This window comes from Sminthopsis crassicaudata, chromosome 3 (genome assembly GCF_048593235.1).
Source record: "Sminthopsis crassicaudata isolate SCR6 chromosome 3, ASM4859323v1, whole genome shotgun sequence".
Lineage (NCBI taxonomy): Eukaryota > Metazoa > Chordata > Mammalia > Dasyuromorphia > Dasyuridae > Sminthopsis > Sminthopsis crassicaudata.
In genome coordinates, this window is record NC_133619.1 from 1,875,361 (window position 1) to 1,890,309 (window position 14,949).

Sequence of the window (14,949 nt, forward strand, 5' to 3'; positions counted from 1 at the left end):
TTGCCTTTTATATTCTTTGACCATTTGTCAATTGGGTAATGTCTTGTATTCTTAGAAATTTTACTTAGCTCTCTATATCTCTGAGCAATAAGGCCTTTATCAGAGATAGTTGCTATAAATTTTTTTCCTCCAGCTTTCTTTGTAGTTTTGCTTGCATTGATTTTGTTTATATAAAAACTTTAAAATTTTGTATAATTAAAATTTTTATTTTAAATTTTGTAATGCTCTTTATATCTTATTTGGTTTTAATTCTTCCCTTATTAATATATCTGACAGAGAAATTATTCCATGCTCTTCTAACTTGCTTAAGATATCTATTGTCCTTCATGACTAAATCATGTACCAATTTGGACCTTATCTTGGAGTATAATATTAGTTGTTGGTCTATACCTAGTTTCTGCCATACTATTTTCTAATTTTTTCAGGACTTTTTGTCAGATATGTTTTTGTTTCCATAGTTAGGATCTTTATGTTTATTAAACACTAAATTATTAGGCTCCTTTACTTCAAAATATTGTGTAACTAATCTATACCACTGTTTCTTAGCCAGTACCAGATTTGTTTGATAATTATTACCTTATCATACTGAAACCCACTGCAGTTGGTCACCTTCTGTAGCATCTCTTTAACCTTGTAGCTCCCCTTTGAGCTACTCTTAATGCCCATTCATTGATGGCACAGCTAAGCCACACTTACTACTGGTCTTCGGGCACCAACCTGGATAACATAGAGACAAGAGGTAGGGATGAAGAGAAAGAGAACTTTATTCTTAGATAGGATATATTTATACCCCCTTGAGGATCTGTGGGAAGGAAAGGTCCTCTAGGAACCTGGCATAATGGGATTGGCCTGAGAAGAGGGAAGGAGGTGTGCTAGGTTTTGAGAGCACTAAGGAGGGAGAAGTGGTACCTGGGATCAGACACAGCCTCTTGGGACTAAGCCCCACCTCCACGTAGGACTCGACTGCCCTCAGTACCTCTCATCCCTCAGGTCCTCCCCCATGCCTTGAACTGCATTCCTTGCTCCTAGGTTTTTTAACCCTTACAACCTTCCTTCACATTTTCTCCCCACTGGCTCCCTTATATTCTTGATCTTTTGTTCTTCCAGTTAAATTTTGTCATTATCTTTTCTCAAATCTATAAAATAACTTTTAGTAGTTTGATTGGTATGGCACTGAATAAGCAGATTAATTTAGATTGAATTGTCACTTTTCTTATATTGACTGGGCTCACCCATGCCTGCTCATCAAATTTGCTGGTGACTGAGACCTGGGAAGGATAATTAATATAGTGAATGACAGAATCAGGAAACAAAAAAAATCTTGACTAGATAGGAAGTCCAGTGACGGAAATTGGCAAGAGTAAATACCCCTGGGTTAAAACAGCAACAACAACCTCATAAAATGGCTTGCAGGTCATCTGAAAAAGGTTTGTCAATTTGAATGAACCACAAGTTCTGTGGGAGTCAGCCTGTGGTGTGGTTAATTTGATTTGGAGCTGCATTAAGAAAGACATCACATCTAGAAATAATTTAGTTTATGTCATCACAAATGAGCTTTACTGTAGGAAGTAAGCTTCCTCCTCCTGCCCAGATAATTCTCTCTCACACTCCACAGAGCTGCTATTCTCAATCTTCTCTTCTGGCCTCCCACACCTGCCCTGCCTCTTCTTCCACCTTCACCCCTCTCCTACAGTCAGCTAAAAAGAAATCCTCCCTCAACCTTGCCTACCTTCTTCAGCTCCTTATCTCTCTGGCCTGACGTTGAAATGGCTTTCTCAGTGGGCTGCCTTCAGCCTCCAATCTCCCTCTCTTGAGGCCATCTCCACCCCTGCCCTTCGTGGGCTGCCACAGTTAGCACACCCCTTTAGGCTGGGAGCCGGTACCCAATGAATACTTGTTGCCAAATACAAAATCAGCCTCAAGGGTCCCAGATGTAAATTTGGATTCCTAGGTATAAATAGGAACTTCTTTTCTTTGTTTATATATTTATTTAGGGTTTGTTTGTTTGGGGTCATTTGTGCCTCGAAACATGTTTCTTTTGTTTGTTACTCAATAAAAGCAGAAGAGGAGATGAGCTGGGGAGTGGAAGCCACTGCAGGAGCCCTGCTCCCCCCCTGATATCTCTGGCCAAGCACTTATTCTCTCAGCGTTTGTCCTTTCTCACCCCCCCAGGATAAAAAAAAAAAAAAAAGCTTTCACTGGAGAAATTGGAAGTGCTTTAGGTCTCACCCTAGTGGTCTTATCACTGACTTGCCTCTAGTGGGAGCCAGAGGAACGCTGGTAAGACTTTAACAACTTTCCCAAAAAATTGCAGGACAAACTTTTAAGCTTAATCTGTGTCACCAATGTTTTCTCCAATACTTTGTCTAGATAATCAACAACTCAAGGAATCAATCGGGTTTTGATTTATAGTGTTTGCCAATTTCTGAGATGTAAATGTTCACAAGGAACAAATATCAAAGGTTAAGAAGCTGACCCCACAAGGTCTATTGAGGTAGCGCTTTCCACTTCTGAAGCATCCTTACTATTAAGCATTTAGGAAAATTCTACCAAGAAGGAGAAAAGGAGAGGAAAATAGGATGTGTTGAGGGCCTTCTGCACCAAAGGGTTCTCAGAGCAGAGGCTTCACTAGTTGGCCATAGATCAGAACTGTGCTGGCAGACCCCCAAACCAGGTAGGGATAGCTTGTAAAGAAATTGCTATAAAGGTTTTAAGTCTGTCAGCAGCCCCACCCTTTCACAGGCCTCCCCCTCCCCCAAAGGTGACACAGGCTCCAAAGCAGCCAGCTCAGTCTGTCATGCATCAGCCTTCCTAATGCCTGAAGCCAAAAAGTCCACACCCCTCCTTCCTGACTTTCCCATTCCAGTTAGTCAGCATTCATTAGAACCAGATCAAGTCAATTTGGATCAATTATACTCTACCAGCATTGGTTCCCTGTGTCAGGCCCTGTTCTAGGTGCTGGGGATACAAGGACACAGGCGAGGAACTTGCTCTACAGAACACAGCTGGTCAGTTGTCAGAGCCAAAGGGGTGAAGATGATGAGGGTGGTGACAAAGGCTAATGTGTATGGATATTTACATAGGGAGAGAGAGAAGGAAGGAGGGAGGGGATCAGAAGAGGAAGTAGCTGGATTCCCCCCCCTCCAAGGGTCACAAGGGAAGATCCCTTTGTTTCCTGCTTCTCTAACTCCTGTTTTTCTCTACGACACACATGAGCATCATCTCATCCCCATCTCATGGGGCTGGTTCCTTGTTCATCCAAATAAGGCTCACATTCCTGTCATTAGGAATAGAGCAAAAGTGAAAAACAAATGCCAGATGTCTGAAAACAATGAACTTAGCTTGCCTCACAGCCTGGAAATTTGGTGTCAGGCCCAAGGCCTCATATTGTGAGAATGAAATGGGAGCGCCCTTGGCCAGATGGGAAGGCTGGGAGTTGGCGGCCCCAAAGTCCAAGGGACCCATAGAGCAGCCCTTTGTCTTCCCTCTGGGGAACAGCTGTGAGGAAGAACGAAAAGGGGGGTAGAAGAGAGCACTGTTCTCCATCTCACACACACAAGCGGGAGGAGAAAGAGTCGGGGGTGGGCCTGTCAGAGCTTATAAAGGTGGGGGCTGAGCCTGCGACCAGTTTCTCGCTCTGAGCACTTGGGCAGCGCCCTCCAGAAGCAGCTTGTGGACCAGCCTGGGTGAGCAGGACTGGGGAGAGCCTGAGGCATATTGCAGGATTATTTGTCTCCCTTTCCTTTCCCAAGAGACCATCCCCAGTGTTAGTCCTAGCTAGCTACAGAGTGTCCTCTGGGTCCTACCTGGGTCCTGGTGCACTGTTTTGGCCATCTGGACGGGGATTATGGGGATGAAAAGTACAGCTTGGGGGCAAAAGCTGTGGATCTGGCTGGGGGGGTGAGGGTCTGCATCAGGACAAGGGCAGGGGCTGAGGGGAGGAGGAGATGTGGCAGAGGTGCTGTCATAGGGCTTTGGCAGTAGCTTGGCTTTGGGGATAAAGAAGTGGCTGAGAGCTCCAGCAGTCCAAGAAGATTCCAGAGCTGAGAGCCTGAGGCCCAGGGAGGGCAGTACCAGGGGCCTTTGGAAAAGGGAGGTTGAAAGTGTCCTCTGGGGCCCAAGGCCGCCCAGAGGTGAAGGAAGAGGACAGGGAAGGCTGCTGGGTTTGGCCATTAAAAGCTCACTGGCCACACTTTGGGTGGAGAGAGGAAGCAAAGGGAGGAGAGAGGAAGAATGCTGGCCAGCAGGGAGAGAAGGATCAAAGGAGGGGAGCTGTGGGCAAGTTCATGGGCAGTAGGGAGGGACCCAGTAAAGAAGCCCCTCCTCTTCCCTGATCCTCAGTCAGTGCTACCTCTGGGGCCTTGCTGGGAGATGCAGTGAGGTAGACAGGCAGGCTGCAGGCTGAGGGGCTGGGCTTTCTCTCTGTCCTCCTCCATCTCTCCTCTGTCCTCCATCCTCCCTTCTCCATCCTCCATCCTCCTAAGGGCCTCCACTTCTCCCCTCTCCTCAGTAGGTGCAGTTTGGCTCATTGCCTGTGGGTCTCTCCTGAGGCCTGGCCCTTTCTGGAACCTCCCTGAGCCAAGATGGTGACCCTGCTGCTGCTCTCTGTCCTGGTGGGCCTCTCCAGCATGGCTGATGGCCAGGGCGTGCACCTGGGCTGGTGTCCTGAGCCTCCTGTCCAGGAGAACTTTGACACCCAGAAGGTAGGACAGGCAGCCCTCCTTCCCCCCTGGAGGAGGCTGCTAGGAGAGAAGGTGTCCCAGCTGCCCCGGGTGCGAGGACTGGCCGCAGAGGCGAGACGAGGGTCCTAGAACCTGGCCTCTGCCCCTTCCCCCTGGGGAGGCTTCTAGGGCTGGTCTTGCCCATCATGGATGCAGGGACTCTGCCCTCTCCTCCTGCCTGGGCCCCCTAGTACCCACAGGAGTCTGGCCTGGCAGCTTCCTCCATGCCCAGGGGCAGCTCTCCCTTTCCTCCCTTCCCATATACCTTGCCCCTTGTTCCCAAGGGTGTCAGCTCCTCAGATAAAAGGTCCCAGAAACCTCTGGGAAAATGCTGTTGCCTCCACATTGCGCTTCTGTAGCCAGAGGAATGAGTCTGGGCCAAAGGCAGCCTGAGGGAGAGGGGCTCTGGAGCTAGGGTCCGGCCGTTGGGAGGCTCCCCGTCCCTCGGGCTCAGCTGGGTCCCCATGGCTCTGAGGCCTCACCTCTCTGTCTGGTGACTCTGTATTTAAATGTCCCCAAGGCTGACTGGCCCGTGAGAGCTCAGGAGCAATCTGGACCAAATTCTGCTGCTTAATGGCGCTGACCCAAGTGAATGAGAGGCCCAGCACAGGGATCCAGGAACTCCAGTAGGAGCTCGAGCCAAGTCTGTGCCTTCCACAGTGCAGCACTGGCTGGGCTCGCTCCCTTAGACCCCTGGGCCCTCCTCAGGGCACTATTCCGGCCATCTCAGTCTGCCCCAGAAAACTGACTCACTGACCCCTGGGGCAGCACACATCTGGGCACAAAGCCCAGGTTCTTGCAGGAAGGATTCCACGTCTGGGCTGGTCCTGCAGCCAGGGTGCGATAGCCTGCCATCCAGATGCCCACCTCTCCTCGGCCTGATCACCGCCCCCCAGTTGCCCCTGGCCTTAAGCCTCTGGCCCTGAAGGGCCTCCACGTGCCTGCTGGGGCTGCTCAGAGGGCCCCTGTGAGGCTTCGAAGTCACCCCCGCCAACCCTGCCATCTTGCCCCTCCAGTATCTCGGGAGATGGTATGAGATTGAGAAGATCCCTGTGAGTTTTGAGAAGGGAAGCTGTATCCAGGCCAATTATTCCTTGAAAGAAAATGGGAAGATCAAAGTGCTCAACCAGGAGATTCGGTAAGTGCCCGTGTCCTGTGGCTGCTTAGCCCTGTCCTGCATCCTCCCAGGGAGCACCTGTGGGGGCCGCGCCAGGCAAGCCGTGTCTGGAAAAGGCCACCGGGCCCGCTGCCGGTTGTGATAAACTGCAGACTCCTCTGGGAAGCCAGGCCCAGGAACCCCCACCTATTGGGGCCTTGTTCTGAGGGACCCAGGACAGTCACCTGAGGCTGCCAAACATGTATTAAGCACCAGCTGTGTACCAAGAGCCTCAGCCGAGGGAAAACTATTTTGGTATGAGAAATGTGCCCAGCATCCCTCTTTGGGGAATGGAGTGAAGCTGTCTGGGAAGGGAAGAGAAGACTGGTCATGAGCCCCACGGACACGGCTTGAGAGGAGAAGGCTGCAGGCCCAGGGAGCTGCCCTTGGTTTCTGCCAGGAACAGGTTGGGAAATGACAAGGGGAAGGGGAGGCTGAGAGAGCGGGGCAGGACCAGCCTCTTCTTTTGCCTCCTCGCAGACCCGACGGCAGTGTGAACCAAGTGGAGGGGGAGGCCGCCCCCACTAACCTCACAGAGCCCGCCAAACTGGGAGTCAAGTTCTTCTGGTGTAAGTAGTCTGTCCCGAAAGACCAGAGACTGTGGGAAAGAGGGAATGGGGGGCGTTGGCCCAAAGGGCTCTGTGGATGCTGGGGAGCCCTGCAGGGGCCATTGGGCAAGCCTACCTCACTAAGCAAGGGGGTAGAGTCATAGAGAGAGCACGCCGCTGGACCCTGTCCCTGCTATCTCCTCCCCAGCCAACGCTGGGCCCTCCAGCTGGTTCTCCCCGAGCCTGTGAGCAGGGCCCTGGCAGGGAGGGAGGAGGGCAGGCTGGGCAAGGTCTGGCCCACATTCTGCCCCATCACCATGGGCCTGCCCCCCTTTCTGTTCCATTGAATGACTCTTACTCTTCAGGGACAAGCAGACTAAGGTGGCTTTTGGTGGCTCGAAGCCCACCCCTGGGGCTCAGCTCTTTGTTGGGGGGGGGCGGGCCTTGGAGCTTGGGTTCTGTCTGTCTTAAATGCACATCTCAGCCTCCTCCGGTCTGGGAGTGATCTGGGCCCTGGGCAGCAGGGGACAAGGCCCCGGGGGAGCAAAGTCGGGGCCCTTTGATGGCCTCTGCACTCACAAGGCCTTCCACTGGCCGAGGGCAGAGACTCCAAGCCCCTCGATTAGCCCTGTTAGCAGAGGCCAGAGGGGGTGCTGGGAGCCTGCCCCCCCCCAGGCCTAGTGCCCACTCTGATGCCATCCTGTTGGGTCTTGTAGTGATGCCCACTTCTCCCTATTGGGTCCTGACCACGGATTATGAGAACTATGCCCTCGTGTACTCCTGTACCACTTTCATCTGGCTCTTCCACGTGGACTACGCCTGGATCCTGGCCAGACGCCCGTACCTCTCGCCCGCCATGGTGAGCCAGCTGAAGGGCATCCTCACTGCCAACGGCATCGACATTGAGAAGATGGTGCCCACTGATCAGATGAACTGCCCCGAGTTCCTCTAGAAAGCCCGCCCCCGCTGCCCGCCAGCCCCAGCCGCCAGCCCCTGTCTCTCGCTTTGCTCCTTGGAAAGAAAGCACCAGCCTGGAAGCTGGGCCCAATCCCTGCTGGCTGGCCAGGCAGACCCTCCCTGGCTCCAGGGAGCTGGGATCCATGGTGAGGAGGAGCCTTTGGGAAAGGTGGCTTAGAAATACCCCCCCAGCCAGTCGGGACCCCTCATGGCAGCTCTGGCTGACCCCCATGCCAATATCACTAACATCCCCCAGCACTCGCAGCAGCCCCGCCACGGGCAAGAGCCCGGCCTCCCTGATGTGGCCCAGGGGAAGAAAAGGCCCGGCCTGCCCCAGCCTCCCCAGTGAGGGCACCGAGAAGCCACGTGCTTGGCAAGGCTGCCCAATAAATCATGCAGGTTCAGCCTTAATCTGCCTGTTTCCTGGGGCTCTGCTGAGGGAAGCGGGTTCTGGGGCCAGCCCTGCATCCCCTGCCCTTGGGCGGCTCCGTCTGGGCTTCACGTCTGGGGGGCTGGAGTTAGGAAGACCTGGCTCCCAACTCTCCCCGGCTGTGCAGCTGCAGCCTCCCGGTCTGTCCAATGGGCAACATTCACCCCTGCTGTCCCAGCAGGTCCGAGAACTCCTGGGAGCGCAGGGTAAAGCTGGCGCACACACAAAGCTTGGAGCTCTTCCTCTGAGAACTCTTGGGAAGAGCCCTTGTCCTGCACTGGCTCCAAGCAGTCTCCGTTCTGTCGAGGGCACCACCTGCTCTCAGACCATCCCATGCTACGTTCCATCCCACTGGCCCCAAATGACCAGCTGCCTTTGCCCGGGCCGGGCCCCTGCCCCTCGGGGTGCCCAGCTTTGGTCTCCTGGGGGCGCCACTTCCTGGCCCTGAGGAGCTCTACCTGGGGCTGTCCTCCAGTCCTGCTGCGCAATGAGGGGCAGAGAGGTCTGTGGGGGTGCGCAAGGACCCTCCTCTCTATAGGAGCCTGTAACAGGAGAGGAAGATGGACAGCGCCCAGGTTCAGCTCGCAGTTTCTCCACAGGCCACCAGGTGGGGCTCCCAGCCTGGGGCCCCAGAAGCTCCCATCCTCCCTCAGTTCTGCTGCATCTCATTTAGTCCAGGGTGGAAACCTCAGGATAATGGTAACTTATGGGGCCAAATGGCTCCACCCCCCTCCCACTAAAATTTCTTCCTATCTTTCTGCGACCAAAAAACCCCAGACTCATTTTGTAGCTGGGTGAACAGGGACTACATCACAGCTCCCTCCAGCAAAGCACCTCACAGCAATTATGGCAAAGGTCTCTCTGAGCTCCCCAGAGGAAGCCCCTCTCATTCCTCCAGATGGGAAACTCCAGGGGGCACGGGGTACCCAGAAGTTATCTGCAGAGGAAGCCAAGAGACTTCATTCCACAGCCAAATTACTCTTGCTAAGGCACAGGCCTGACTATGGCTGGCTGTCTCTCTCTCCCTCCACACTCTGTCTGTCCTCTGTCTGTGTCTGTGTCTCTGTCTGTCTCTCTTTCTCTCTCTTCCAAAAACTCTATAACCTTTAGGATCAAATTTCAAATCCTCTACTTGGCTTTAACCCTCTCCAAACCCTGTCTCCCTCCCCTCCACATTTTCCAATCTTCTTGTACCTTTTTCACACCTTCTTTACACCTTTCACCTCACCCCAGATTCCTCGATCAGTGACCCCCGACTCCTCCCTGTATCTTGTACAGACCCTCCACCCCGTTCAGACCCAGCCATTTCCCCCAACTCTCCCCCATAGTTGGACTGTGCCCCTTCCTCTTCTCTGCCTCCTGGTTTCCCTGGCTTCCAAGTCCCGTGTCAAAGCTTGCCTTCCACAGGAAGCCTTCCCAATCCCCATTAATACTGGTGTCTTCCCCTTGTGGGTCATTTGCAGATTACCCCGTCTCTAGTTTGCCTGAGCTGTTTGCTTATGGTCTCCCTCATTTGAGGGGTTCCTGAGAACAGGGATTGTCTCTTGCCTTCTTTAACAGAGTGCCTGACACATGGTAGTCCTTAATAAACATTTAACTGAAAACTAAGGCAGGCCATCCCAAGGATATTCAGAGTTAAAAACATAAGCACTACAAACAAGAAAATGGAACAGTTTTTCTTTTTTTGCAAAATCATTTGCAAAAATTGCTCTAACAAACTTTTCTTCACCACAGACCCACCTACGGACCCTGATAACACTAAAGAGAACAATGGTAGGATCAAAATTCTTCAGAGAAGACCCCTGGGGTGGGGGAGAGGCCATCAGGAGGCTAACTTATGAGGTATCTGAAGGAGGAAGGATACTAAAGATGGGGGAGAATCCAACTTGGATCTTAATATTTTTTTTTAAAAAGTGTTCAGGAGACCATGCTCAGCTACCTATATTCCTGCTTTCCTGTCTTTTTTTATGAGTCATCCACGTACATGAATCAAGGACATCCTCAATAAGGGTGAGTAGGAAACAGGTTTGAGTAGGTCCTCCAGCATGCTGGCAGCAGGCAGAACACTCTATCCATGCTCTGAGGAGGCAGCACCATTGGCCAGGCTGCCATTACACATACAATATGGTGCTACTGAGTCACCAGGTGTCAAAGGGAGAGCTTGGGGCCATTTTCCTGAGGGTGGGGAGGAGCCATAAAGAACCATCAATCTTTTTTTGCCTGACTGCTGAGATAAGAGATAGAAAAACATCAGAGGTGGGGATCTGACCAGAGGTACCGCAGGGACTTGATTAGAGCAGTCCTCTCCTATATAAAGCTCCATATCTATAGTCCTGGCCAACTCAGTTAGGTTAGTGCCCTGAGAGGATTGATATGCACTGCCCTGAAAAGAACCCAAGAAAGGGATCTGCTGCTGTTTTAAAATTGGCCCCTAGGGGTGGGCTGCCCTGCTTTCTGATAAGGATGCCCCACAGAGAGCCCAGGAGCTGGCACAGAATTGGAAACCCTGGGATTGGGGCACATGTGGCCACATTTGGACCACCCATCTTACATCCAGCCCCCCAAGTCAGAATAAATTCCCTTATCTACCTATGGCTTAAAAGAAAAGAAACTTTTGCAGCAACATTATGGTTAACCCCTCCCCACCCTGTCAGACATAGACAAAACTTGTGAAACCAAGGCAACACACACAACCATAAGCAGTACTTGGCACTTTGGCTCCTGCTGGCCTAAGCGGAAATGTGTCAGGACCTAGGACAGCAGCCTTTTATTTTGGAGGTTCACAAGGGCACTCAAAGGGCATTTAGGGAGGAGGGAACTGCCAATGGCCCCCATCCCCACCTGGAGAGGACTCTTGGATCCTGGGTGACCCTAATAATCCTGGTGATGACAGGACCTGAAATGGGAAAATGGGACCTGACATCAAACTTCTTACCTGAGCTCTCAAAACTGGTTGTTGTTTACCCTTTTGATAATTATATTTCACCATACTTGGTTTTCTTTTTAATTGCATAAATTTTATTTTATGTTGAACATGATGCTGAAAAAAGGGCTCAGAGATTTCAGCAGATTGATAGTCCATGGGATCAAGGTTACAGAAATGATTCAGAACTCCTGGTAACTTAAATAAAATTTTAACAAAAGAAAAGGGACCAAAGCCAGACAGGCAATAAGAAATCAGTTCCAACAGCCCCAAAAGGGATAGACAGAGCCTGCCACATGTTTGAGCTTCCAGACGAGCTTAGGTATTAGCTGTTTTCCAAACTGCATTCCCAGTCTCTGCCATCCTACACACACACACCCACACACACACCCACACACACACACACACCCCAGATATACATAGAACAATCCTTTTCTTCTTTAAAGGTGCAGCTCAGGGGCTTCTCTGAGAAGCTTGTTCTGACTCCCCTCCGTGGAAATCTCACCTTCACTTCATTATAACCTCTCTGCCATTATGTGTTTTTGCAAACATCTCGGAATGCATCGAAAACATTTCAGCAGAAATGATGCAAGGATACTCTCAAAGTCTCTCTGAATAACTTGGGAGTTGTGATATATGGGAGACAATGTGGTCCAGGACCACCCAGCAAAGCATGCCTGCATCAAAGAAGGGAAAGAAAAACTACAGAAACTCAAAATTTTAACAAACTTTAAAATAGCATCTATATGTGAGCTACAAGCACTATTTCTTGAAATGAATTCAACAAACTCTAGCTTTGGGAGCCTGAAGGGACCTCTGCTGATATTCTAGGGGAACAGCATTTCTCTGTTGAATTAAGGTTTGCAAAGAGCTTTTGATAGATCATCTTACCTGATCCTCAAAATGGCCTAGTAAGAATGTACCCTCAATGCAGGCTCTGAGGCTGAGATACAACAGAGTATGGAACAATATTCTACCCTTGTACTAATTTTGGCTTAACAATTAACACCAAAAAGACACAGGTTCTCACCAGCCAGCACAATCCCCTCCCCACCTTCTACCTATGGAAGCATTTTGGTTTTTTGAGGCAATTATGATTAAGTGACTAGTTCCTGTTAAGTGTCTGAGCCCAGATTTGAACTTGAGACTCCAGTGCTCTATCTAGTTGCCCTGAAAGCATTGTTACAGCAAATGGAGAAATTGTGAAAGCTGTGGATAAGTTCACACACAGACAGTATTCTTTCTAGGGAGGTCCACATAAATGATAAGGTGGATGCATATACTGCTAGAGCTAAGTCAGAGGCTCCAAAGGAGAGTGTGGTAGAGGACTAGACCAGCTGCCAAAAAGGAGGTCCCCAGAGCTGCTGTGATAACCCCACACTGTGCCTGTGAAAGCGGGACGGTCTACCAGTACCATGCCTGGAAACTGAATCGCTTCCATTTGGATTGTCTTAGGAGGATTCTGAAGATGGGCTGGCAGGATCAGGGGCCGGACACCAAGGTTCTTTCTTGAGCTAAACTGCTGTAGGCATCCCATTTCTAGTGAAGAGAGAGTGATCTGGCCACATTGTTTGAATGTCAGATGTATGTTTGCTTTAAAGACTATTTGATGTGGAACTCGCACAGCGGAGGTGCTCCCTTGGAGGTCAGCAGAACTGTAGACAGGACATAATTGCATATATTAAGTTTAATCTGCATTTTCTTTTTCTTTTTTTTTTCCCTGAGGCTGGGGTTAAGTGACTTGCCCAGGGTCACACAGCTAAAAAGTGTTAAGTGTCTGAGACCAGATTTGAACTCTGGTCCTCCTGAATTCAAGGCTGGTGCTCTCTCCACTGCGCCCCCTAGCTGCCCCTTAATCTGCATTTTCAACATTTTCTCCAACATTTTAAAAATGTTGACAATCTACAAAGTAACAGATCAAGTGTTGGTTTGTTCCAATTGCTGATTTTCAAGGCATAAATGTTCATAATGAAGTCTAATAATTGGTTTTCATGAGCCTTGAGAGCTGGTTTAAGCACATATTTCATTCTAACCCTGTGAGCTTGCTAGTGCCAGTGTTATTACCTATTCCCCACTCACAATTGTTTTTACAGAATGGGAAACTGAGGTCCAGACAAGTGAAGCACATTCCTAGGGACACTTAGCCATCTAGCCAACATTAGAACTAGAACTGCAATCCAGAGTTCTTGTAATGTCGGGGCTGGCTTTCTGGAGGTCCTTCGGATGGGTCTTGGTCTTAGCAGGATAGACACCGCGAGAATGGCCAAGAATAGAGTCTAGATCCTTTATTCTGGCCCAGTCTTGAACTTAGTGCAGGAGGCAGGAGAGCCACCATGAGGCTGGTCAAAGACAGAATGTCTCTCTTCCAGTCCTTCTTAGCCTTTGTATAGCTTATTGTAATTACGTCATTAGCACATACTGATTGTGTGTGAAATTAGAGAATCTTTACATCACCATACTAAGTACATATTCCAACGAGACACAATCATCTCAATTCCACTGAGTTACCATCTTGCTTCAAATACACTTCTCCAAAGTTCCACCCTTTACACTTTCTGATCTCCAGGATTAAGGCTCATCTCTCCACCCAGGGCTGCCCTTGCCTGCGGATGGGAAAGGGGCCATGGCTGAAAAGGAGGCAACTGTCACAATGGAAAAATGCTTATTCCTAACCTAACACCAAAAACGAATGATAGAACCCTGCCCATGTACAGCAGAACACAAGAGGCTTTTCAGAGAACTATCAGAAACGATAGTTTCATACTATTTGCCTTTTCTTTTTTAAAGTACAGATTTCTCATGTTATTTTCAAAGCTGGTCTGTTCACCTGGGTTGCCTTCTGACCCTTTTAAAAAAGTTTTATATTGGCTTTCTTTTATTGGCACTCCCCTTGCTATTCCTTCAGTCCCCCTTCCCACATTAAAAAAACAGAGGGGAAAGAAACACATTTTGTAACAAATAAGGAAAAAAGAGTCCAGAGTGTCCGGACGCCTGTGTCCCCTTCAGTGTGTTGTGTCTGTCCACGACTTCGTCCTGCTGGGAGGTCGTAGGTCCTTCGGAGACATAATGACTCATCGCATCCCATCACCCAACTTGTCTTTTCAAGGGTCCCGTTCGATAACAACAATGTCGCTGGCCTTGTATTCTCAGGTTCTAGGAATTTCATTCAGGCGAGTCCGCATCTTCCAACAGCGGCGGGTCATTTCTTATGGAACACGACCCCATTACTTTCGTACATTCCCCAGCTAAGAGGCGAGGATGAATCCCCTTGCATTCCAGTGCTGCCCACTCCGCTTTTTCCTTCTTGGAGGGAAGCTGTTTCCCGAGTGGCGCTGTCCCGGTGACCTTCTCCGCTCACTCCATTCTTTCCTTCCCTGCTTGCCCCCGCACCAAACTGTGTCTGCTCCTTGTTCGCTTCTGAGCCACTGCCGCCACCTCTTCTCCCCAAATACAGCCGAGAGACACGTCGCCGTCCCCCCTTGCTCCCTTGCCCGCGGGCGTCCCCGCACTCGCCCTTCTCTGCCCTTTCCTCACCCCTCGAGCAGAACAGCTTCCGCCCCAGGACCCCTTTTTCTTACTGACCCCTTCAGTGCTCTTTAAGTTGTTGAGGTTCTTCAGGAGCACATTTCTTCCTTCTTAAAATGTTCCAAAAGTTCAAGGCTTTTCTAGACTTTTGCGCTTGCAATTCAAGCACTAATCTTTCCATCTATGAAACTGCAGCTGTTCCGTCCGTTTTCTCCTCTATACAAGCACAGGCGGCTTTCGCCCCGGTCTAGAAGCCGCCGAGCTTCGCTTGCTCTGGATCGTGGGTCTCGGCATTAGAATTCCTGCTTCCAGGCGGGGTGTAGTTTTTCTTTGTCGCGGAAATTTGGATCTTGTCCACAACATTTCTGGAGCTTTCCATCTGGGCTTCTTTTCAGGAGATGAGCAATGGATTCTTTCTAGGACTTTTCCCCCCTGAGGTAATAGGGCTTCCCAGACCTGCCCAGGGCCGCACAGCTAAGAAGTAAACTTCCTCCGCGTCTGAGAGAGACTCGAACTCGGCCCCTCCTGACTTCAGGGCTGGCGCCCTCCCCCGGCCACCACGTGGCTCTCCTGGCTTCAGGATGGGCACCCGGCGCCTTACAGTCACATCCCTTTGGATGCTCACCCCCACCCCGGGAAGCAGGGACTCTCCCCATTTTACAGGTGAGGTAACCGAGGCAGGCAATGCC

The 14,949-nt window shown here is 50.4% G+C and overlaps 1 protein-coding gene across 1 annotated transcript; it reads left to right on the forward strand.

Annotated features, from left to right (window-relative positions):
* The first annotated feature begins 3,486 nt into the window (after positions 1-3,486).
* Positions 3,487-7,793, forward strand: APOD (apolipoprotein D). The gene is made up of 5 exons (XM_074297803.1): positions 3,487-3,686; positions 4,511-4,703; positions 5,738-5,859; positions 6,358-6,446; positions 7,142-7,793. Exons 2-5 carry the CDS (start codon positions 4,584-4,586, stop codon positions 7,375-7,377), a joined length of 567 nt encoding a protein of 188 aa, XP_074153904.1. The 5' UTR covers positions 3,487-3,686; positions 4,511-4,583; the 3' UTR covers positions 7,378-7,793.
* The last annotated feature ends 7,156 nt before the right edge of the window (positions 7,794-14,949 follow it).